This window comes from Notamacropus eugenii, chromosome 2, assembly GCF_028372415.1.
Source record: "Notamacropus eugenii isolate mMacEug1 chromosome 2, mMacEug1.pri_v2, whole genome shotgun sequence".
Taxonomy (NCBI): Eukaryota; Metazoa; Chordata; class Mammalia; order Diprotodontia; family Macropodidae; genus Notamacropus; species Notamacropus eugenii.
The window spans coordinates 353,969,453-353,995,667 of record NC_092873.1 but is presented as its reverse complement, the minus strand read 5'-3'; the positions used below and the strand labels follow the sequence as shown (position 1 = coordinate 353,995,667).

Sequence of the window (26,215 nt, the reverse complement as noted above, 5' to 3'; positions counted from 1 at the left end):
GTCATTTAACCCTCTGTCTCAGTTTCCTCATCAGTAAAATGAGGATAATAATATCACCTACCTTCCAGGATTATTGTGAAGATCAAATGAGATAATAAGTGTGAAATGTTTTAGCACAGTGCCTGACACACTTAGTTATCATCACCACCATCACCATCATCATCAAGCTTCTCAAGGGCAAAGAATCTCTCCCTTCCTCTGACTCCCCTATCATCACCCAGAACAAATCTGTGACCACTGAAGGTAGGAAAAAGGGCATAGGAAGGAGAACGGATTACCTATCCTCCCATCCTGCTCCATACCAGCCCCCACTCACCTATGAAGGGAATGGATGCCAGTGAGTCTTCAGCAGCTGCCAGTGGTGCCACCTTCCTACTTGGATGCTCGCCTTGCCCACTTGACTCAGGTTCTGAGGTCTCATCACCAAACCCAAAGTTCATCTGCCTTGGAGGAGGCTGCTGAGCCTTGCGCCCAGTTGGTGGTTTCTGTCGAAGAACCACCTCCTCCCTCCGCTCCTCAGTGGGCAGCTCTGGTGGTTGGGTGTTGGGCTCTGGCCGTGTAACCCTGAGTGGCTCCGAGGACTCTGTTGAATGTGGTGCAGACGACTGGGGGAGGTTGAAGGTAGGTAGCCCTCCAAAGGGGGAGTCCCGGAAGGAAAGGGCCTGAAGAAGGCCAGTCCGGCGCTGGAAAGAGGGGCTATAGCTTCGGTACCCAATGTAACCTGTATCATCCAAGCTGGGATGAGGGGGCTGAGCTGGGGGTTTCGGTCCTGGGGGATCCTGGGGCAGGCAGGCAGGGGGTCGGGTTGGCGTACGTTGGGGCACCCACCCAGAGTGTTCAAATCGGGGAGACACCAGTGTCCCTGGGCCAAGGGCTTCAGCAGAGCGGACAAAGCGACCTAAGTAGTCATCAGACCGGGCTCGATGCCAACCCTCATGCCCCAGATGACATAGGGTATCCTGCGAGGCAGAGCAGGGCCATGGCCGATGGGCCACAACATCTCCCAGTCGGTCCTGGGAGACACTTCGAGCACGAGGGGGCATGACTGGGCATCGCCCCTCGCCACTCCTCCGAGGCACCTGGTTTGACAGCCAGTGGGACAGTGCCTGCTGGCACTCCAGTTTGCTTGGGGGTGCCCGGACCCCAGGGTCCTGGAAGGCACGGGAAGTTTGAGGATCAGGAGCAAGGCGGGGAAAGGCACTAGGATTGGGGCGCGGCTGGCTCATCCCAAAACAGGCGTTGTCTGGATGGGGGCAGGATGGTGGAGCCCGATAGCCAGGATCACTCCAAGGAGAAGGGCGCCAGTGGTCAGTGGGTGGTGCTGAGTGGGGCTCAGACACCATGGTGACCCGGGACGAGGCCCGGGGCTGTGAAGCATAGGTCTTTCGGGGGTAACAGAGTGGAGGTGGCTCTGGTATGCTCCGGGCTTCTCCGGAGTATGGCTCGTTCCCCTTTAGGTAGGCATCCTGGGAATAAGCCTGAGGCGAGAGAGAGGAAGAGAAGAAAGAAGTCAATGAAGTCCAACTGGTCATTTGTCTAGTCAGGGACTGGCCTAGTGGAATCAGGAAGACCAGAATTCAAATCCTGCTTCAGATAATTACTAGCTGGGTCACCAAGGGCAGGTCACTTAAGTTCTCTGAGTCTCAGTTTCCTCATCTGTAAAATGGGGATAATAATAGCACCTACCTCCCTGGGTTCTCATGAGGATCAAATGAGATAACATACATAAAGTGTGTTGCAAGCCTATATAAATAGTATCATTATTATTACAGAGAGAAGTGGGAACTGCTTTGGGGAAAGATGGAGATGGGCTGGGGGGAGCACTGGAGAGAGCAAAGCTTTGTTGAGTTCCAGAGAAGGAAGAAATACAAAACCCAATATAAAATACTAGAAAACCAACATGGGGCCAATTATATTATGCTTACTGTGTGGTTAAGCCAAAGGCTGTTTCTGGCAGCTAAGCGCTGAGGATTTGATCTGCCAGCTCCTTTCCCCAGAAATAACCCCGCTCTATTCCTTAGGGTAGTGGGGCGATACACACCCCTCTTGGAGAGAGCCTAGAGCCTCATCAGAAACCAAACCTAGCTTCCTTCCAGAGGTAGAAAAAGAGGCTGGCGTTGGGGAGGGGCAACCTCAAGGAGCCCAGGATGGAGGCTGGGAGGAGGAAGAGGAGGCAGCAGCAGGGGAAAAGGCGATAATTTCTCTGGCCCCAGTAGGGAACCAAAAACCTCTAGCCTTTTACTGTTGGTTAAATGATTCCTAGGATGGAGGGGAAGGAGGGAAGGAAAGAGGGAGGGAATGTGAAGTCTCCTGATCTCAGACTTTCCCATCTCCTGCTCTCTCTCAGCTTGTGCTCAGCTCCAGCGCCAGCATTGGCTGAGGGGCTTGTCGGGCCCGCCCCCCATCCCCGACTCTTAGGCCCCCCCCTCAGTCCTGGAATTTGGCTCCAAGGCTGAGGCTGGCGCTGCATTGCTGAGCAGTGACAGAGCCGGCCCTCACCCAGCCAAAAAAGGAGGCGGCCCCCAGGACAGAGGGACCCCGTCAGCCTTTGGCCAGAAGAAGCCTGGGGGCTCCGGACCAGCTGGTCTCTGGCCCCTCCCTAACGCCCCATAAGGGATCTTATCTAGGGAAATAATCCAGTGGGAAGGTATACCGGGGATAGGGGTGGGGAGGGTGGCTACACACATACACACACACACACTACACACACAATCACACAATTAGAAGACACTCCCTGAAATGGACCAAGAGACTACCAACGCACTACTGAAACAAACACACAAGGGCACACACACACACAAACACACACACATACCTCTCCTCCCGGCCATCCTGCCGGCTCCCCACATCACAGCATCCTGACCACGCCTCCTCTGCTCATCGCCTCCCCACCCCCAGATCCTCCTCCCTTTCCTGGGTTCCCCTCCTCAGCTCCGCCCTCACTAACCAGCTGAGGCCTGGCGCCTCGTCCTCAGTCTTTCCTCTCAGGGCCCTGTTCTCCCTGGCCGGGCCCCCACCCTGGCTCTGAGACCGGGATGTGGGGGGAGGCTGGAGAGAGGAGGGAGGAGGGAGGAGAGGGGGGGCTAGACAGTGTCGAGCGGTGGCGTCAGTGGCTGCCCGCACCCTGATTGGCTGGCAGTATTGGCACCCAACCACAGGAATGCTTGGGCCCCACCCTCCTAGGCCTGCCGGTTGTTGAAGAATTGGGGGGGGGGGGGAGGGACAGAGAGAGAGAGTGGCCTGCGTCCAAATACTGACATCTGGTGCTCTCTGTCCACCCCTTCCGTGTGGGCACCAGAATCCTCCACACCGTCCTTCATGCTATGCAAGCTGGCTCCTCCCCTCACTATGCTTGGCACAAGAGGGAAGGTGCCACCCTGTAAGATGCCAATGCTTCTCACAGTACCCTCCCGACCCTCTGAATTCACCCCTGGACCTCTATCCTCCATGTTCCATCCTCCTTCACACTCTCTCCCCTCCATTCCCCCCAATCCCGGGGCAACAGTATTTGTTTCTTTTCCGACCCAGAGCCCATCAAGACTAGGGAGGGGTTTACTGGGCGGAGCTTGGATTCTGACTCCATGCTCCATGATTTGGGGTGAATCACTTAATCTCTCTGAGGTTTTGTAAAAATAGGGAGATGAAGGTTGAAGCAGGAGAGCCAGAACTGTCTTTAATTCCTCCTCTTTTCAAAAGGGCCCCCAGAAAGGCAAAGGAACGATCTAGGTCAGGGGTTCTGAAGTTCCTGAAATGGGGGAAGTACTAATTGAGGTCACTATGATTCCTGTGATTATGAGGTTGAGCTGGCTGAGGAAGCTGGAAGACCAACGCTGCAGAGCACACAAATAGACAAATTTCCCTCGGAGCCTCCACTACTCTCTTAAGCAGAAATCATGCTGACCCTGCCCAACAAACCAAGTTGGAGACTGAGCTGGGTTGTCCATGAGACAGAAATGGATAGGCAGAAAGTGCTGTCCCTAGGCTTGGGCAGGCAATTAGGGAAAAGCCTGAAGCTGGACAACATCCCACCCTACTCCTTTTACTGTTGGGAGAGGGTCTTTGCCCACTCCAGGCTGAAGATCAGTGTGCAGACATGTGGAGGAGAAAGGCTGGAGAGGGCCATCCTGAACTGGTCTCCTGGAGAGTCTCATTCACTGGAGGAAGTTGGGATGGAGAAAAAGGAGAGAGGAAGGACTCTTCAATCTAGGGAGGAGTCTGTAGAACGATTAAGGGTCCTCTTGAAACTGACATTGTACTAGGTAGCCTAATGTAGGCTACCTAGGCAGATCTACTTTGGGCATCACCAGCTGAGACCTCTTCATAACTGCCCTCAATGAAGCAACACTTCTGCCACCCCCAGGAGGTGCCCTGACATTGGGCAATCTGGACAATTCCCAGGTACCCCTCCCCCATGGATTAACCCTTTCTTTCCTCACTCTCTTGTTGTGCTAATGGGAAAAGGAAAAGACATTATGCGGAGGGTGCTAAGATTCCCTGCCTGGGGAAAGGGTCAAGGAATGAGAACTCACCAGCTGGAGGATGTCCTCATCCTTGGGCATGATGGAGAGTTCCAAGGCATCATCACTGAAGAGGCAAGAGAAGGTGGTCAGCCAACACCATTGGAATCCACCTCTTCACACACATACACACACATATACACCCCCTCCCCCCCCCCCACACACAAACACCAAGGCAAGGGGAGAGATGAAGAAAAGGAAGTCCAAGAATACAGGGGACTACAGATCCTCAGACATACTCTTCATGCAAAATGTTCTAAAAACATAACACTCCATCTCTTGGCTCCAAGCATTTTCTCTGGCTGTCCCCATGCCTGGAATGTTCTCCCTCTTCATCTCCACATACTGACTTCCTTGACTTCCTTTAAGTCCCAACTAAAATCCCATCTTCTATAGGAAGCCTTCCCCCATCTCTCTTAATCCCAGTGCCTCTCCTCTGTTAATTAATTCCAATTTATCCCATATATAACTTTCTTTGTATATATTTGTTTGTTGTTTCCCCCATTAGATTGTAAACATCTTTGCATTTTTTTAATCCACAGTGCCTAATTCAATGCTTGACATAGAGTAGGTTAGTAAATAATGACTGATTGATTGATCAATTGAGGGCACAACTCAGGTTGTGGAGAAAATGAGGTTACTCACCTGTTCTGGATCAGTGCAATAACTTGGGAGTAGGTCTTCCCAATGATGCTTTCACCATTCACTTTCACCAGCCGGTCTCCTGATGATACAGGTTGTGGGTGGGGTGGAGGTGGAGGTGGGGGTGAGGGGAGGGGAGGGGAGGCTAAGGATATGACACACCTGAACTTCTTGGGGATGGGGTTTAGGGAGACACACACCATCCCTTGTTGGCAACCCTGATTGTCTCTCAGAACATGATTTCCATCCCCCCACAAAAGTTTATTGTGGGGAATGAGTAGCTTCTGCCTCAACCAGGCAACAAATCCAGACCCCCTTGCTCTCTCTTAGCCCTCCCACCCTAGAATCCTACAATACCTTGGATTCCATTTTAACCATACAAGGGAAAAATAAATCATGATTTGTTTGATGTGGGGGTGTGGAGGAACTTATTTCATGGAACCCAGAAGGCATCCTCCCCAAGCATCGTGAGGAAGTAGAGCAAGGAGCAAGGCAGTTGCCAATGGAGAGAGCTTCATGCATGTCCCTCACCTGTCCGAAGCCCAGCCTGGTGGGCAGGGCCATCATCCTTCACATTCTTGACAAAGATGGTATCCATGGGCTCCAGATGGCTCCGGGGGTAGGGCCCTGGTAGGCAGTGGCCAGGTTAGCTGGGGGTTGGGGGCCGAGGGTCACACATACCCAGAGGTATACTTAGTAAAACACATATACACACACAGTGACATGTAGCCATACACACAGAGAGAACACATAGAAACTTACAAAGACACACGAACATACACGTAATACAGAGAAACACAAAAAAGGTATACAAGAACTATAGATAGACACTAAGATACGAAAACATACAAAAGACCACAGGAGTGGAGATTTAGAGCCAGAAGAGAACTTCCAATGATCTAGTCCAAGGTTTTTAACCCAGGGTCTACAGAATCCTCCCCTCAAGGAGTTGTAGATAGATGTCAGGAACATCCTTATTTCAATAGAACTGATTCCTTTTGTAATCCTGTGTGTTTTATTTCATGCACTTAAAAACATCAGTTTTGAGAAAGGGTCTATAGGCTTCACCAGATGGCCAGAGGGATCAACAGCACAGAAAGTCAAGAACCCCTGATCTGGTCCAACTCTTTTATTTTAGAGATGATAAATAGGCACAGAGAGGTTACTTGATTTGGCCAAGGTCATACAGGGAGCAATTGGGAGAAGAGGCATTCAAACCCAGGATTCTCTGGCTCCAAATTCAGTTCCCATTCTATTGTACCATAGAGACAAGTGGACATTCTGTGCTGGGCTCGGGGTGAGAGATGACATAGGGAGATATTAAGACGTAGAGAACAGAAACACATAAAACAGAAAACCCAGGATCCCAGCGCTGGACTTTCCAAGGAGGCACCAGAGCACCCCAATGTCCATGAAGGGGGGACATACACTGGAATTAATACCCTCGTGAGATCACTTCATTCCAGTCTCCTCCTCTCACCCCGCTCACCCCCCAAACCCAGAACCTCCACCTAGCCACTTGGAGTCAATAAATTTAGCCTTTTCTTATGGAAGGTCATGATCCATCTTCCTTCTGCAGCTTCCCCCTCTCCTGACCCCCACGAACCGAACTCCTCCAAGACTGTGGCCCACACACCCCCTTAGGGCAGAACTAAGGACGAAAGTTTCTCCAGAATGGTTGGAAAAAAGAGATAGAGGAAATAGAGCTTAACAGGTCCTCATCAATTGAATAAAAAGGATATCAGTTTCCAAGATTTCTATCCCAATTTCTACCACTAGAGGTCAGGATGTATAGGGCCCCATGGGCATCGCCCTGGGAACAGAGAATCCTAGTTTCAATCTGTCACAGACTGGCAGGGCATGTGACATTCCATACTTCTGAAGGGAGGGGAGGAGACACTGGAGGCCAATGACAAAAGTTGAAGATGGTAATATCAGCTCATTTTAAGAGATATCCCACAACTACCGCCCGTTCCTCACCTGATGGATGGATAGGCGCCCTGTCCTTTGATCCAGTAGCACAGACACAAACACTTGGCCAGAGAAGGACAAATGAAACAAGAGAGAGGCAATGATATCCAGAGGAGAGGGGGAGAGACAGAGACAGAGACAGAGAGATACAAAGAGAGATAGAGGAGAGAGAGAGAAAGAAAAGGGTGGAGTGGAGATAGCATAGAGACCAAGAGAAACACTAGACATGGATGTAGATGGAGAAACGTAGAACGAACAAGAACCCAGGAAGTAGAGACCAACTCCCAGTCTGGAACCCTCCTCCAGGCCCCAGCCTCCTACACCATCATCTCTCCTTACCTCCTCGATTTCCATTCTCTTCCTCCTGCAGAGGACAAAAAGATTGGTATGAGTAGCTAAGATCCAACAGGGGACCCTTAAGACAATTCCTGCCAACTGAAGAGGGAGTGTGCAGCCAACTGATACAACCTATCCAGACCCCCTACCACCTCATTCATGCTACTAGCTTGCCAGATGAATTAAAACTAACTGGAAAATCAAGAGTGCCTTGGGGCAGCCTGGGCAGGGTGCAGGGGAATGGATGGGGGGGCGTCAGAAATTATGTCTCCTCTCCCATCCCTCTATCCCAAGTTTTATCACCACATGGCCTTTCCCTCAGGGTTCTCTCAAGGTGATAGGGAAACAGTCTCACTCAGGCTGAAGGAAGTCCCATGTTGACTGGGGAGAAAGACACAGTCAAGATACAGACAGAACCACGGATAGAGGGAGACAAGTGCAAATGAAAGATGCAGCATCAATTACAGAAGAACATGGACTCATAGAGAGATGAAAGCCAGGGAGGATTAATCATAAAAGTTTTTCTAAGAGGGGACTTGAAATCAATTGTGCAAGGAGGTGGGAAAAAGACACCCTTAGTGGGAGGAAAGGACCACACAAGAAAAAAGAATAAACCAGATCAGATGTAGAAAGGGGACAGATCAGTAGGGTCTATATCAGGGAATAACAAGGGAATTAAGTTTATGAGACAGGTCAGCTGCTGATGGAGGGCAGGGCTTGAAGGCCCAATAGAACAATTTCTACCTGCCTGGAAAGGCAGTAATAAGAAGTCATCTCGGTTCTTGAGCCAGGAAGGGGCAATATGCAAGCACGCTTTGGAGAAAATGAATCTGGTAGCTTTGTGTAGCAGGAGAAAGGGAAGGGTGAAGGTGTGGAAGGACTAGGCATCTGCTGTTATCACCTTGACATGCAGGGATTTGGACCTTGCTGGGAGAGGAAGGAAGAAGGGGAAGTAATAGCTTGGATCAGGAGGGGAGAAAGGTAACAGAAATGGAGGCTTTATGTCACTGCTAGTGGGCAGGGACCCAGTTTGGGTACCATCCTTTTCTCTCAGAGTGCTCACTGATAGGAGCTGACAACATCAGAAGCGGGAGGAAGAAGAAATAGATATGTTTAGACAGCTGAGCTGCCTCTGGGCCACCACTGCCAGGTGGGAAGCACTGAGGATGGAAGACAGCCATCCTCCTGCCTCTGGGCTGGCCAGCTCTTCCCCAAACCCAGAACAGGCCTCCCAGTGATGGAAAGGGCACAATCTCCCAGCCCCAGAAGTCGGAAAATTCAACTGGAGCTTGGACCAACCCTTCCTCCACTTCTGTAAACCTAAGATAATTCTACCTAAGGAACAGGAGAAAGGGGAGCAAATGAGCATTTTCCCTCAGGGCAGAGGCTTGGAGAAAATGGCCAGAAGCTGAGAGATCTGTGGCAGGAAGGGACAAGGAAATTGGGCAGTACAGATAGATCAAGTCAAAAAGGGTGCACTGGAGGTATTAGTGTCCTTTGATAGCCTAGGAAGAGCCCACTAGCTTTAATCAGTCCAAGTCTGATTCCCCAACCCCTGCTTTCAAGGACACACCTACACACAGAAACATACGGACACAAGACATCTGAGAAATGCACAAATACAGACTTCCATCCATCAACATTAACACATAGTGAACATAGGTTCACTCAAACTCAGAGATATGCCCAGTGTAATCTGACTCCCCTGTCCTCTAGCAGATGGGCCTGGAGCCCCTCAAGGGAGTAACCCTTTAACAGCTGTGTGGGTTAATCCCAGCTCCCAGGGTGTAGAGAGAATCACAAATTTACTCTGAAACTCCAAAATAAACCTGCTCCAGTTGCAGTGGCAGGGGCCACACCCCCATTTGGAGGCTGCATCTGTCTCCACCCACAACTCCACAGCTCCCAGACTTGACCTTAGACCTCTGGCCAGACTAAAGAGACTTGGAATCTCCCTCAGCTCCCAGACTTCACCTTAGACCTTTGATCAGAGTAAGGGGAGCCGAAATCTAGAACAAAGAACCACTGGATCGTTGCTCTAGAAAAGATGGTGATCGTTTAATCCAATCCCCCTCACTTTATAGATAAGGAAACAGAGACCAAGAGAAATTAAGTGACTTGCCAGAGGTCTCATAGTTAATTAGAGGCAGGATTCAGACCCAGGTTGTCTGACTTTGAGCTTGTGGATCAGCCCCCATGTCAACAATTCCTCCTTCATATGCCTTTAGATTTGGATTAGGGCTGAAAAGCACTCTGTTCTTTAGTCCAACTCTCTCTAACCCTAACCCTAACCCTAACCGCCTATTTGGGGTGTCCTGGCAAAGATACAGGAGTGGTTTGCCCTTTCCTTCTCCAGCTCATTTTACAGATGAGGACACTGAGGCAAGCAGGGTTAAGTGACTTGCCCAGAGTCACACAGCTAGTAAGTATCTGAGGACAGATTTTAACTCAGAAGTTGAGTCTTCCTGACTCCAAGCCCTGCACTCTATCCACTGTGTCAGTTAACTGCCCTAGAGAATTTAGAGACCTCTTCATTCAAGCTTTCCTTTTATTTTAGACATGGGGAAACTAATGACCCTGAAAGAAGAAGCAATTTGCTCAAGGGCCAAGACTAAAACACAGGCCTCTAGACTCCCAGATTTGGTAGCAAAATGCCTCCTACATCCTGTCCCTACTTAGGAAGCCTTAAGAGGCCCCTTGGTGAAGGTAGGCAAGGAAGCTAATGTTCCCTGCATCTACCTCTATCTCTGTTTCTCTCTCCTTTTTCTTTTTCTCCTCCTTTCCTCCTCTTCTTCCCTCCCCTAACCTACAGTTGAGAAGAGCTATTTGTATTACGAAAATGTTAGTTGTTTTGCAGATGGGAGGTGGCAGAGAATAGGATTCAGGCAGGAGAAGCCACAGCCCCATCAAGCAGCAGAGGACATTTAGGTTAGACCCAAAGAAGGACTTCCTGGCAGGGAATATTATTGACAGTGTGGGGAAAAGGATGTCACCTTTTATTATTATACCAAAGGTAATAATAATAGCTTAAATTTATATAGAATTGTAAAGCACATTCCTCAACAGCCCTGTGATCTAAGCAGTAAAAGTATCATTATTATTTTCAGCACATGGACATCATCTTATCCAGTTTTCCTGTCTTACAGACAAAGAAATGAATTCCAAGAAAGATTAAAGTGACTTGCTTAAGAAATTAAAAATAATTTTTCATTTATGTAAAAGAGAAGCGCTTACTTTGGCTATTATATCATGTATTAAAATACTAGTCCTTTGTAGGAATATACAAAATAAAATTTTAAAATCTTATTAAACTTGTCTTTTGTCAACTAAAAAAAAGTATCATCATTCTCCATTTTATAGATGGGGAAAATGGGGCTTAGAGAAATGAGGGCTAGTATTGGAACCTAGGTTTTTTGACCATAACTGATGCCTTTTTTTTTTTTTTTTAACTATATCCCATTGATACAGGTCCCCTCCTTGGTCTCTAGGGGAGGGTAACTTCAGGCCCAACTCCATACCTTCACACCACAGTGCACAGCTGACTCTGGTGGGTAGACAATAAAGTGCCGAAGGGTGAAGCCAAAACCATCTTGTGGGTTCTTGTGTAACAGCAGCGTCCTGGGCCCTGGCCAGAGATGGGGGGGTCCGAGAGAGCACACATCTCTCGGGCCCAGTGAAGGCTATGAGGAGATAAGAAGAATAATGTTGAAGTTCTGACCTGGATAAAGTTGGCCCAAACTGGTATGAAACATGACTATATACATACACAGGAAGAGGAGGGACATGTGGAAAGAACCCTTAAAAGGGAGACAGAGCCCAGCTTTCATTTCCCAGAGGGCAGAACTTGGAGCAATGAATGGGTAGAAGTTACCAAGAGACAAATTTGGTCTTAATGTGAGGAGAAAGTTCCTAGCCTTGTGATTGGTCTCCTGACCTGGAGGTTCTCCCCACTCCAATCCATCCTCCACTCAGCTGTCAAAGAAATTTTCCAAAATCAAAGGTCTAATTCTGTTATCCCCAGCCCAATTCAATAAACTCTAGTGGTCTGCTACTATCTCCAGAATCAAATGTAAATTGCTTGGCATTTTAAAGCCCTTCTCAAACTGGTCGCTTCCTACATTTCCAGTCTTTTTAAAAAAATGATTTATTTTATTTTTAATTTATGGGACAAGACAAGCATTTCTATAACATAATATAATAAAAAAATTTGCACATGAAACTGCAAATCCATTATGTACAGCTTCCTGTTCCTTTTAAATACATTATAAAGTTATCGTCTAAATTCCTTTTTTTTCTTCTCCCCCCTCACTTGCTCCCCTAGAGGTAGCTACCATTACACACAAATATATATGCTTCCAGTCTTCTTAGACATTACTCCCTTCCATGAACTCTATGATTCATTGACCTACTTGTCATTCCTTGAACATGGCACTCTATCTCCTAACTATATGCCTTTTTGCTGGCTGCCCCCCCCCCATGCTCCCCTGCTTTACTGCTGCCTCTATTTCCCTAGTTTCCTTCAAATCACATCTTTTCCTGAAAGGTCACCATCCTGACCAATCTGTCTTCCTTCTCCCATTCCCTCCAATCCCCACCTTCCCTCTGAGATTATTCCCATTTACACTTAATATATTTCACACATGCATATTAATTTATATGTTCTCCTTCCACCACCATAAGAATGTGAACTCCTTTGGGGCAGAGACAATATCTTTGTCTTTCTTTCTTTTTAATCATCAATCCTCTTTTTTTTTTTAAAGAGGTAATCTGGAACAAGTGACTTGCCCAGGATCACACAGCTGATAAATGTCTGAGGCTGGATTTGAATTTAATTCCTTCTGACTCCAGGTCTGGTGCTCTATTTTATCACCAATTCTTAGCACAGTGCTCAAAGACATGAATGGCTTAACAGGGCTTTTTCCACTCAAGATCCCTTCAGTGCTTCTTAAACTGTAGGTCTTGACCCCATATGGGATCTCAATCCACAGTTTAAGAATCTCTGAAGGTGCCTGTTAACCAGCAGTGTGCTGATAAATATTTAACAACTGGCTCTCCAGAAAGAAAGAAAACATACCTTTAAGTTAAATCTGCATTATTACCATTTTCTCTACCACTTTCTTAGGTCTAGCCAATCATCAAAACAATAAATTAAACCCTGATTTATCATGTTTGCTGATTTCCAGGGTATAAATGCTCGAACTGAAAATTTAACCATAGTTCATTTCAACTGGCTCCTGTGTACATTAACTACTTGACTACCATCCAAAAGTAGAAGAGATTGACCTGGGGAATTAGCTCCCACTCACTCAAAGGCTACAGGCAAAGGTTTGACGACCAGGTGTATTACTGTATATCTTGGAGAGAGGATTCTCGTTCAGGCGCAAGTTGAATGAGATGCCCTCAGCAGTTCTTTCCTATTCCCCTTGATTTCTGGATTATTTTTTAATGAATTATTTTGCCTTTATGTTTCCCCTTGCTTTGTAGTAGAAAAGTACTGTTGGTAAATTACAGTTGTAAAATGCTTTGAGATTAAACTTCAGAGACACCAACTATTGTTTTTTCAGTAGTGTACATGAGCATTTCTTGAATTCTTTCTAAAAACAGAACACAGTCCTCAGTGTCATGATATAAGGATGTAGAGGCAGAGGAACAAGAGTTTTCTCTTGCTCTCTCCATACTAAACCCCACTCTGCCTCCATCACTCTGGGCCCCCCCATGCCTTAGCCAACCTCCCTTGATGTGTTCTTTCCATCATATAGTTGCAATCATCTCTCACCAAGTCATTCTCCACCTCCACCCCTAACCTCCCTCATCCTCTTGACTCTAGGTCTCTAGGAATACTCCCTAAATCAGTACTTTGTGAACTGCTAAAGACCCAACATCCAGTTCCTCTATCCCTCTTTCTTTGATGGGATAGTCTCTTCCCCAAGCCAGGAAAGCCTAGGGAGGGAGATGGGGAAGAGGAAGAGAAATACGTCTTGGGAGGGAAATTTTACTATCTCCCTCAGTCGTCCATATGAGTTCATATTTCTGCTGACTGCGTTTTTTTTCTGTCCCATCATTCTTACCTCGAGGAGTTCCTACCAACCTCCAAGAAAGCTTTCGCCATTCAGCAATAGCTAGAGAAGGAGCAAGATCAAGATTGCAGGAATGGACAGGTAAGAAAAAGGACTTTCTTTGAGGACAGGCTCCAGACCAGCAGCCTAGTGGCTCAATCCCCAAGGATGTCTAAAACAGGCTGGGTGTGTGGAGATATGCTTCTTAATCTGTCTGCCCTTTGCCTGCCCTTTCTGGAATATTTGGGATTCCCCAGGAAAGTGGAATGAGAGATGAGGAGCGGGGTGGTAACTAGTAAAAGAGACAGCATACAATAGTTGCTGAATAGAGTGCTTGGAGCCAGAAAGATCTGAGTTCAAATCATGAGACCTTAACTAGTTATATTACCCTAGACAAGTCACTCAATGTCTCCGTGCCTCAGTTTCTTGATTACAAAATGAAGTGGCTGGATTTGACAGCCTCTAAGTCTATGATCCTATGAACCCAGTAAAACTGAGACCCCCTCTGTGAAAGGAAAGGAAAAGGTTTGCTCAAGGGAAGGCGACAGAGCTCCTGCACTTTAATTCAAATAATTCCCCTTCTCCTTAAGTACTCAAAGCTACACACAACATTGAGGATTCAAGGATCTGACAGAAACAGGGACAGGAGGAGAGACAGTTTGACGTAAAGGGAAAAAACAGAAACAAGGGAGGGTGTAAAAGAGAGCGAGAGACAGCAGGAAAAGGATGGGAAGAGAAATCAAAATGATGAAGGGAAAGAAAGGAGATACAGAGATCAAGAGGAAAAAAAGGGAGGTAGTGATATTTTTCTAGCCCTTAGGTCTCTCTTTGTGGATCCTTCACTCTTCCTCCACCCACAAGATTCTTTGAACCTTATGCTCCACTCCAGAGCCCAAGGGGCACCAGATACTGCCTTGGAACATCCTCCTCATTTGTCCTCCTCTCATAACCCAGCCACTATCAAGTAGCAGAGCTGCTGGGAAAATCCCACGACACTTCTCTTCAATTTAAACCCTCTGGGGTAAGAAGGAACCCCACTCTCCCCAAAGGTTAAACCTTAGCTAGGCACTTTCATTTCTGCAACACCACCACTCTACACCCCCCAAAAAAATACTCCCTCCTCATCCCCCACATACACCTTTCATCTCTTTTAATGCAGTTGCTTTTGTCTGGAATGCACAGGGAAAGGACTGGGATGGGGGTGGGGGCTTCAGAAACAGAAGGTGGAACAAACCATCCTGATATCATGCCCTCCTTAAGAAGGCCTTTCTTGAGATTTTCCCAACTGGATTGGGGATAAAGTTCAAAATAATTGCTGCCAAACTCTCTGAGAGATTTGTTGAATGATTCATTGATTTATTTCTCCACCAATCCACACAGCAGGTATTTTCACAGCACCAATGTGTGTAACAGCTTTCTCACTGATTTCTCCCCTCATAGGCTTTCACCTCTCCAATCTTCCAATTAAATAGATATTCCTAAAACATGGATCTGAGCATGTTACTTCCCTACTCAAAAAATCATCCCTATTACTTCTAGCATAAAGTACAAAACCAATGCCATCTGGCTCCTCCTATCTACCTTTCCACTCATTTCATTTTACTCTTTCTCATGAATTCTCCATTCTAGTCAATGAACTTTCTAGGTGTTACTTGTACATGGCATTCCATCATCTGCCTCAATGACTGTGCACCTGGTGGTCTACAGTCTGGAAAGCCCTCACTTCTCACCACTAACTCTTGGAAACCCACCTTCCTTCAAAGGACAGCCCAGGAGCCTTTGCTCTACAAGAGGTCTTTCCTCACACCCTCTCTCAAAATTAATTTGTATTACTTTATATCTGTGTCTACGTTGTATCTCCCTGGCCCCCAACAGAATGTAAGCTCCTTAAAAGTAAGGACTCTCTCTCTCTCTTTCTTTTTTTCTATTTCATCCTTCCTTCTTTTCTTTCTTTCTTCCTTTCTTTTTTTCTCTCTCTTTGTTATCCACCACACCTAGCACAAAGCTTTTCATATCAAAGGCAATGAATAAATGTTATATTGAATTGAAATAGTGAGAGGGTTGAAATGTAAAGATCACTAAAAGGAAGGCTGTAAAGATTTGACTGGAGACAGCTAGGACAACCCTTTCATTTTGTGGTTGTTCAGTTGTTTAAATCATGTTCGACTCTTCATGACTCTATTTGGGGGTTTTCTTGGCAAAGATACTGGAACTGGTTTGCCATTTTTTTCTCCAGCTTATTTTACAGATAAGAAAACTGAGGCAAACAGAGTTAAATGATTTACCCAGGTTCATACAGTTAGTTACTGTCTGAGGTCACATTTGGACTCAGTTCTTCCAGACTCCAGTCCTGGTGCGCTATCAGAGCTGCCCCTACACCATCTAGCTACCCTACTTCATTTTACAGAGGAAGAAACTGAAGCCCAGAGGTTAACTGATTTGCCCAGTGTCACAGAGATAATAAGGATCAGAAATTTAATAATAGTAAGTATCAGGGATTTAAATACAGGTCCTCTCCCTCTTGAGTACGTTCATTTCCACCATGCCATAATGCTTGTGGAGGCTGACAAATACAAAAACCAAACTGATGAACTATATCCCTTCTCCTTCATAGCACAGAGGGGCCTACTGGGACAGAATACAGTATACATCATCAGGCATATTCTCCGAATCAGCTGGGTTTTTTTAAGTGCTTTACTCCAACAAAAGGGAGAGTTCCTTTTGGAAGCAGTGGGTAGAAAATGACAAATGTAAAAATAAGGAGCATCAAATTGAAATGTGTGGACTAAAAAAAAAACTAGACAGGGAAAGAATGTTAAAAATAAATAAATAAATAAAAATTGAAAAAAAATTTTGAAAAATAAACCAGAGGGGGAGGAAGATGAAACACAAGAAGAAAAGACCTAGGAGGGGATATGATCAATGTCTTAAATCATCTGAAGGGTTGTCTTGTGTTAGAAGGAATAGATTTGCTCTGTATAGCCTAGAGAGCGAAATAGGACTATTGGGTAAGGAAGTGACAATAACTTTTGAGTTGTAAGGAATTTTAGAAATCATTTGTTCCAACTCCCTCTTTTTACATATTAGGAACCTAGGGCTGAGTGGAGACAAGGATGAGACTACAGAAATGCAAATAATAAGAAACAGAGGCAGGATCAGAACCCAGGTGTTCTGGCTCCCAATCCAGTATATCCTTGTTCCTACAAATCAGATTCTTGAATTCTCTAACAATTACATCAGGATAATAATGGAATGAACTACCTGTTAGATAGTGAGCTTCCCTCCAGTAGATGTATTCAAATAGAGAGTGTCAGGAATGTTATAGAGAGAATACCAGCATGGAGGAGGAAGATAGAACTAGACCTCAGAGGTCTCTTCAAGATTCTGTGATTTTGTGAAGTTATGTTCGCTAGCTATAGCTGGAGTCTGATCCTCTGATGTAGGCTCTGTGGAACAGAGGGCCACTGGTCCTACCACCATCCCCACCCCCACCCCCAACTCCCAACCTCAGCATCATGGACAATTTAGGCTTCAGAGAAGATTACTCAATAACCCTGGCTCTGGAAGAGGGGAAGAGGAAAATATTTACTGGGAATTCTAAGGAGATTTAAATTTTCCAAGATTCCCCATATTTGCTGACTGAGAGGTAGGGGGTAGAGGGAGGCCTCAAGGGAGAAACTACAACCCTTTCCTATCATGAAGCAAATTGAAGAAAGGAGGATGCTCTTACTTATAAGTTCTCCACCCCGATCCTGACAGACTTCCTAGGCATCCTCAGGGATTTATGATGCCACCCCTCCCCCCACCCCAACCTCACTGCCAAGCTTCTCTACAGCTCTCATTGTCCATACGCCGTCCCCCTGGATTATAGTTAAGTCCACAGCTGTCCCTGGGATGGGAAGTGGCCATGACAGGTCCCTCCGTAGGCACTGCCCCCGATGCCCACACACCCAAAGTTCTGGCAGCTGCCAACAATCCACCATGTCTTACTCCTGATTGTAGTCCAGGAGATTTGGACAAACCTCAACCCCTCATCACCTTTCACTGAAACTTTTTCATTCCCACCCCCATTCTTGTCTGTGTCTCTCCATTTTCTTTCCTCCTCTCTCCTTTCCTCTCAGGCTTATCTTTACTGGTCAATTTTTTTGGAGCAGTCATTTTGGCCATATATTCTTGCCTCAATAGACATTGTAAATAAAGACATTCTATCACACGTACTCCATCCCCATTAGGGTCACAGCCTTGTAAGCACCCAAACTCACCCACACCAGAAGTAAGAAATTAAGATCTAGATATGGGAAATTATAGGGAAAGAATTCTAGGGTTATTCAGTTGTCCAAAAATTTGACAAGTGAGGCAGCTGTGCACGTGGTAGGTGGCAATGCCAGGGAACCAAACTCAGGAATCTTGGTCCCCTTCCCCCCCCCAGTTGGCACATGGGAGAATAAAGAGGTCATTGCAGAGAGCATAGAGTTCATGCTGGGCAATGTGCCCACTGTGACTCATGCCCTACCAGCCTGGTCTATCCCGAACATTGGAAACACTACCCCCCCAACCCCTCTCAGTCCCTTGTCCTGAGGTCACTACCCAGTGATGGACCATTCTGCCACCTCAGCACTTTGCTGGTGCCAGTTAAAGAACCTATCTGCACCTTCATCAACAGAATACCAAGCAGGGTAGTGCCTACCAACCCATCCTTCACCCTGCTCAGTTTCCCTGATGCCCTGTCTGAGCATGTCTCTCCAAAGATGTTCCTCTTTCTTTCATTCAAGACAACTTTAGTGTTGGAGGGCAGCAATGTCCAGTTATACTATGAAATTACTAGTAGGTGTGAAAAACTCAGGGGTTAATGGGGAGTTGAATTTCTGGTAGTTAATTAGCTAGACACTTAAGACCCTGAGAGGCCCCACAAACCCTAAGCTTCTCCCCTTCGGCCTTTTCCTGTGTATCTTGAGACCCGTTTGCATGGGAGCTGCACGTGGCATTGAGATGGCACAGCTATCTTCCCAGACCCAAGAAGTGCCAGCCATGCTCCTGCCTTCAGCTCTGCTCTTCAAAACATCGGTGCTGCTTTCAGGAGCAATCCCCCCAGTCTCCGGGCGTCAGCCCCCTCAATGCTAGACCCCCGGTGTCCCATCAGGGTCGGCCGCACGTCTCACCCTGCCCCTAGTCGCTGTCCCCCGACGGTGGGGCCCCAACAGCCGCCGGTCTTCGTGGCGGAGACTCGGAAGCCAGAGACAGCGAGGCTCTGGGGAGCTGCAGTCCACTCCGATTGCCCTCTCCCAGCGCCAGCCCCCACCCCCGGCCCTCTCCACTCGCCACACCGCACGACCCACCAGCGACATGGCCCGGGGGCGCAGGGGTGCGAGAGCAGGCGCGGGCCACGAGGGGCCCCGGGAGCAGTCAGAGAGGAGGGCCCAGCTTTCCGGAGCCGGACGAGCGGAGGAGGGAGGGGCTCGGCATTCCCCGGAGCTGGAACAACTTCTCTCTCCTCCTCTCCTTCGGAACCGGGGCTGCTCCGCTCCAGCTCCTCGCCCCGGCCCGCTCCCTGTGGGAGGAGAGCCCGACGGGGCCCCCTCCCTGGCCCCCGCCCTCCTGAGCCAGGCTGAGCCGTGCTGAGCCAGCTGGAGGGTCCCGGGGTCTAGGGGCCGGAGAGGAGCAGGGGGGCCCGGGAGCGGCGCCGTCACCTCCCGAGTCTCTCGCAGCTGAAAGCTCCCAAGCCCGGACACGCCAGCAACTCAGGCAATGGAGCAAACGCCTCCCCCAGCCCAGGGCCGGCCCCCAGCCAGCCTGCGGCCACACAGGCCACCCTCCTCCCCTCCTCCCCTCCCTCCGCCCAGGGAGCTCCACGCCGCTCCGATGCGCATCACACACACACACACACACACACACACACACACACACACACACACACACACACACACACACACACACACACACACTGCAAAACTACTGGCCTATGCACTATGCGCACACATTTCCGCGTGCACACAAATACATACTATGCAAATATATACTGCCCACAGGCACTTGAGCGCACACACTTGATGCACACCCAGATGCACAGACCAGGAATCTATCAGTTGCAGCTCTCCAACGTGTCACTTTGCTTATTCACCACATACAGGCAAATCTCACACACATGCACACACACACTACACATAACTACACAGATATACATTATATACACCACACCACAGAGCCCTCCCCAAGGCACATACTAGAGACATAGCATACCACAGAGACACATCACAATATTACTCCCCATTCATCAGAGTGGCACCATCCTCTTCCTCCACCCCTCCATTTCCCCCACTCCCAGCATGACCTGTGATACTATACATAGTTCCCATAGAAGAGTTGTAAACATTGTATACACACACACACACACACACACACACACACACACACACACACACACACCAATGCTACCTATCTATAAGAGCCAAACCAAAGACCCCACCCAGCTCCCAGAGTTGGCAGGGTGACAGGGAGGCAACACCCCACCCCTCCCACAGTACCAGCTGTCTGAATGCTCCCCATATCTCCCCATAAATGTAGGTTGAGAGGAAAACTGAAGTTAGTGTATCTCATATCCTTAATGCTAATATCAGTGAAATAGTTTCAGTTCGGGGTCATCTTCTTGTCAATTACCATTGGGATAGATCCCTCCAGAAACAACTCTCCTCCCCCAGTAGTCAGGTAGTAACTGTGACCTGTCAGGTATGAGTATGTTTGTGAGGTGGAGCAGGGGTCTGGGCCCACGGTTGGGACCATTTCTTGCTCCTATCCGCTCTTTCCAGACCCCCTTTCCCTTCTACAAACAGGGATCTGAAATAGTTCTTTCCAAGGGAGGGGAGAGAGAGCAGGCTTTTGAGGAATGATGAGAGATAGGCTTCTCCACACCACAGACCAGCTACTCAAGTCAATGAGGCCTTCCTGGAGAAAGCAAACTAGAGAAGAATCCTGAAAGAATAGAGAGTTTTCATCCAGAACAACCACTGGTCTAATGCAGAGCATGATCTCCCCATCCATCACCCCTCACCAAGGCTGCCTCTGACCCGAATCATCATCCAAGTTGGGTGCCTCCCAAGTGGTATCATAGTGCAGTCTCCTTGTTATTATCACTAAGTCAGTTCCTCCAGTTGAGGAGTTCAAACACACAGCAAAGGAGAAAAGCAGAGACTGAAGGATGAGGGGTAGGAGGAAGACAGGAGACTGAGGGATGGGGGGGTACTGAAAGAGAGAAATGGGAGCAACTGGGGCATCAAAGATGGGTGCAACTGTGGGGAGAGAGAATGGGGGAGACTAAAGAACAGGGTGTGGAGAGACAGAAGGACAGAGAGAAATTTAGCCCAAAGGCCAGAGGTTGAGAGAGACTCAAGGCAGAGAGGGGAGACTGAGGGAATGGAGAGAGATAAAGCCTAGAAGTCAGATGGTTGTAAAAGGACTTAAGAGAGTGTGGAAAACAGGAGGACAGAGAACTGAAGGGACAGAGTGTAGTAAAGACAGAGGGGAAAGAGTGAGGGAGACTAAGAGGCAGAAGAGGAGGGAACTGAGGAACAGAAAACAGGGAAGACTGAAGACATACAGAGAGGAAAGAAATTGAAGGGACAAAAAATGGGGGAGACTAAGGGACCGAAGGTGGGGGGAGACTGGTAAAGAGAATGGAAAGAATGGGAGGACATAGAGATTAAAGAAGGGAGAGAAAGGGAAGAGGGGAGGAAGGGTTGGATGAGGAATGTGGGGGAGGCCTGGGCTGGCCTGAGCTGGGAGTTGTTTTGTTCTCCTGTTTCCTGTTTGCAGGCTGAGCTGGGCCCCCTGTGCAGGAGTCACCCCCACCCCCACCCCCGGGGGGCGGAAGCCGGACGGGAAGAGTGAGGCAGCTACAGGGGCTGAGTCAGGAGGGATTCAGGACACAGAAGGAACAGTTCAGCAATGGGGAGGAGTCTAGCTCCTCTAAGAATTTCAAGGTAGGGGGTCTTTCTCCCTTCCCTCCCAAGGCAACTCTCTAGCCAGTCCAGATCCTCTGATTCCAGAAGAAGGGACCATCTTGTCCTTTCCCCACCTCCACTCTCACTGGCCCCTTCACTACCTACAAAAAGAGCACTTTCTCTTTCAAATTTGTGAAGTTAAGGGGCAGAGGATTTTTTCACTTGCCTCTTCTCTTAGTACACACACAGATACACACACACACACACACACACACACACACTCACACCCCATCACCACTACCACCTCTATCTCTCCTTCAGTCAATCCATCCAGTCTTCCTCTACCCTGCCCTCCAGGAATACTGGGAATAAATGTACCATCCTATGAATCTACAATCCAATTAAACTTCGGTTTTCCTATCCCCTGTCCTGAAGAGGTAAGTGGAGGAAGGAAGCAAGCAAGCAAGCATTTATTAAGCACTTAATATGCCAGGGACATGGTAAGAGCTTGGGAGAAGGGGGGAAGAGGAGAGGAAGGTGTTGGTGTTTTCATTCTATCCCAGGCTGAGAGGTCCTGAAAATGTAACAGCCATGTGTGATGTTTAGTCAGTCAAACAGCTAGGCTGTCAGAGGTGAGGGGTGGGGTTGTAACAAACCAACTTCCCCAACCCCTACCCCATACCATTCTTCCTAGCTGCCTCTAAGAAAGACTTGCTTAGAGGGGTCACTGAGGCTCACCATCTGGAAGAAAGGGGAGGGGTCCCTCATGCCTCTTGTCCCTCTCCCTCAAGCCTCAGCATTTCCTCTGGGAAAGGAATGTGGGGTGGGCAAAGGAGGGAGGTGGGGGAAGGGGGGCCAAGCACTTCAAAATACCAGGCGTTGCTGAGATTCTATTCTGAGGCTTCCTGCCACAGGCGCCCCACCTCCCCCCACCCAATGACCTCTCCCAAGTCCTTCTCCCCCCAAAACCAAGAATTACCCAGCAGACTTTCTGATACCTCTCCTATCTGACCACCTCCCCAACTTTCTCTACCCCTCAGGCAATCCAAGCTGGTCTCCTGGGGATGAACAAGGGGAACCACTCCTGGGGAGGAAGGGATGAGAACCTGTATAATACTCTCATATCTCTCATTCTGACCCACCTTTCCTTAAAGCTGGTACTAAGGGAACTGGAGAGGTGAACTAGTCTTTTCTGCAGTCTAATATTATTCTATTAGAAAATAGAATGTCATCTACAAAATCTAACACTTCAGTGTTTTCAGACCTCCAGTTACCCCCTCTATCTTCTCACATAGCCCATTCCATTTTTAGATAGAGATATAGATTTTTCCTTACATCAAGTCTAAATTTGTAACTTTGCACCTTCCATCCATTGCTCCTACTTCTGTTCTCTTTGGCTGAGCAGAACATATTTTTTTTTCTCTTCCACATGACAGGCAGCTGTCATGTCCTCTCTTCACCCCACCCCAACCTCCAGCCAAGTTTTCTCATTTCCAGGTGAAATATGCCCAGTTCCTTCAGTTATCCTCATAGGACATAATCTCCAGTCTTCTCATCATTTTGATAACATTCCTTTAGCTTATTAGCAAATCTTTCTAAATTGTTGCATCCAGAACTGAATGTGACACTCCAAATGTGATCTGATTGTTAGAGTGTGACTATCACCTGCCTAAATCCTGGAAACTGTGCCCTTTTTTTGGTTTGTTTTTGTACACAGTTGGAGTTAAGTGACTTGCCAACGGTCACACAGCTAGTAAGTCTGAATTCTGATTTGAACTCAGGTCCTCCTGACTTCAGGGCTGATGCTCTATCCACTGTGCCACCTAGCTGCCCCCGTTTTTGTTTTTGTTTGTTTTTTATACTGTATCTTGTTTATGATATGATTTCAAGGTCTAGTTCTCCTCTTTGGCATGTTCTGTAGCTTATCAATACCCTTCTCAAAACGTGGTCCAGATCAAGGCAGAGTACAACAGTGCTATTATCCCCATAGCTGGGGATACAACTTTCCTTAATGTAGTCTGAAAATTAATTGCATAATTAATTGCATTCATATTTTCAGCTGCCATATCACATGGTTGGTTCATACCAAGTGTATAGTCCACTAAAACCCCTAGATCTTTTTCAGACCAGCTCCTATCTAGACACGCCTGTCTCTTCTTGTATTTATGAAGCTGATTTCTTAAACTCAAGAGTAAGACTACATTTACCCCTACCAAATTTAATCTTATCCCATTTGACCCAATGTTCTACTTGATCAAGATCTTTTCAAATTCCTTACTTTTCCCCAATGAGCTAGCCATTCTAGCTTGGTGTCAACTGAAAGTTAGAAGCACACTGTCTGTTCCTTTTCCCACGTCACTCATAAAAATGTTGAATAGCATGGGGCAAAACAAAGATCCCTGGGGAAATCAACTGAAGATCTACAAACTGACATTAAAACTATTAGTGACTATTTGGGGATGTGACCCATAGTACAACTGGTCCTGTCTAGCCCACATTTCTCCATTTCTTATTTCCTGCAAGGATAATATGAGCGACTTTTATCAAGTGCTTTTCTAAAAACTAGGCATCTCTGTGATCTACCAGCTTTATTAGACATGAAAATCAGTTTAGTCTGGCATGACCTGTTCTTGAAGCTATTCTGGCTCTCTGTAATCACCTCTTTCTTTTCTGGATATTCAATAACCATCTCCTTATCTCATTTATTCCCCAAGAGTATGGGGTGCTCAAAGAGGACTACCACCTTTGGTGTAAGGGCTTGCCCAGCCCTTATCAGGGCTGCTCATCCACCTTCACTGAACTCTTACCTGTGTCATATGTGGCATTGGTACTCTTTGAAAACAAAGGTGGAACAACAACAATTCTCCAATTCTTTGGAGGGGGGAGGGGAGGTAATAGGGATGAAATGACTTGCCCAAGGTCACCCAGTTAGTAAGTGCCTGAGGTCAAATTTTAACTCAGGCCCTCCTGACTATCCACTACAACATTTAGATGCTCTCAAGACTACAAAATTCAAGGAAGGTGCTGGTCTTCCCTGGTAGAGGGAGTTCTTCACTGAGGACTCCTTTTCCCTAGTAAAATAACAAGTCTAGTCAGCATAATAATATTAATGACAGAGAAGCATCATGGCACTATGGGTAAAGGGATGATCTTGGATGGGGCAGGCAGATCTTGGTTCAAGTTCTCCCTTGGACTCATTCAGTGATGTGACCCTGCATAAATCACTTACGTTTTCATTGCCCTAGGCAGCTCTCTGACTTCCAGAGAAGCTTCTGATTTGCAATAGTAGAGTTTCCTTCCCAGAAAGTTCCTTATACCAGTGAAATAAAAAGTTCAGCCCCTATCCCTAATAATCACAGCTGACTTTATAAAGCATTTTATAGCTTACAAAGCACATTACAAATAGCATATCGTTTAAACCCCAAAACAATCTAATAGAGTGGGTACTAGAGGTTTGATTATCTCCACTGAGGACATTGAGGTCCATACAGCTAATGACTTGTCTAGGGTCACACAGCTAGAAAACACCAGATGTAGGATTTGAACTCAGGTATTCTTGACTCTAAATCTAACTCTGTCTATTGCCCCTCACTGCCTCTCACTTGAGCCTCCTGACTTTCAATCTAGGATTTCTTTCCCCTGTCCCATGGTGACCCTTATCTTTTAGAACCTTGGGATATAGGTGAACCTGGGCTCCACTCTCAGATGTCACAAAATTCTTAACCTCTCTAAAATCAGGGAGACCTGGGAGCAGGGTTGAGGGGTCCTGTTTCTTGTGTGGAGCACATGGTTTGGTTGGGGCAAGGACTCCAGAGCCAATAGAAGAACCACTTTAACAGACATTCCTTTGGGTTGAGCTGGGGGGGAGGGGGAGAACAGAGACGGGAAAAGGGGGGAGGGAGGAAGTCTTGCCCAGGGACTGGAGAATGGAGGAGATGACCCTGGAAGAATTCTTGCCCAAGAATCAAGAGATAGAGTGAGAAAAAAAGGGGGTTGGGAATGTTGATAGTGGTTGAGGGATGAGAGGGAACAGGAAGTAAGAGTGAAGGGCCCTCAAAGATCAGGAATCACCCTTTTTCCTTCCTTCCTTCAATCTGATCCCCTTCCCTTCCCAGAAATGCAAGCTCATTGTGGGTTGGGGGTGGGCTGTATATCTCCATTAAGCATCCCAAGTGCTTGGTTCAAAGACCAAATAATTCCGAAAAACTACATATGCAGAGAGAGAGATACAGAGACAGAGACAGAGATAGAAACAGAGACGGAGAGTTACAACATTGAACACTCTGACAACTATAGAGCAACACAAGGATTCAGTATACTGGAGCAACGCACACGTGTGCAGCAGGCACACACACACACACACACACTCCAAATCACACCCAACTTTAAGAACCAAACCAATTGCGCACTCAGCAGGCATGCACAAAATGTGATACCAAACAAATTCCATACATGTTCCATCCCCATGCCTATGAACCCTTGCCCCAGTCCCCTCCTTCAAGGACAACCACCCCCTCAGTCCCTTCCCCGCCCTTTTGCCCCACAATGGGTGCCTGGTTCCCAGCACTGCCTGACATGCCCCAACAAGCCAAGTCACTGAGCCAGCCAAGCAAGACTGTCTACTCCCTGCACCCCTCTCCCCACCCCCACCCCCATCTCCTTCCTAAGTCACAGAGAGCCAAGGAGCCCAGAGGCAAGGAGATGACCATGGCGACCTCTTCAGGTCCCTGAGTTCTCCTCTGGGGCTTCGGTCTCCCTC

The 26,215-nt window shown here is 47.5% G+C and overlaps 1 protein-coding gene across 8 annotated transcripts in view; it reads right to left on the bottom strand.

Annotated features, from left to right (window-relative positions):
- The window catches only part of ARHGAP23 (Rho GTPase activating protein 23), a 123,452-nt gene that overhangs the window by 53,651 nt on the left and 43,586 nt on the right, over positions 1–26,215 (bottom strand). For 3 of the 8 annotated variants that reach the window (XM_072646226.1, XM_072646225.1, XM_072646230.1), the window contains exons 2-7: positions 10,985–11,146; positions 7,470–7,494; positions 5,691–5,786; positions 5,163–5,241; positions 4,530–4,584; positions 317–1,478 (exon numbers count right to left, since the gene is read on the bottom strand). In XM_072646226.1, the coding sequence (XP_072502327.1) occupies positions 317–1,478; positions 4,530–4,584; positions 5,163–5,241; positions 5,691–5,786; positions 7,470–7,494; positions 10,985–11,146 (1,579 nt within the window). Of the gene's footprint in view, positions 1–316; positions 1,479–2,815; positions 2,917–2,947; positions 3,127–4,529; positions 4,585–5,162; positions 5,242–5,690; positions 5,810–7,469; positions 7,495–10,984; positions 11,147–18,681; positions 19,272–26,215 lie in introns of those variants that run through there. The other 5 variants (XM_072646223.1, XM_072646224.1, XM_072646227.1 and 2 more) reach the window with 4 other exon arrangements.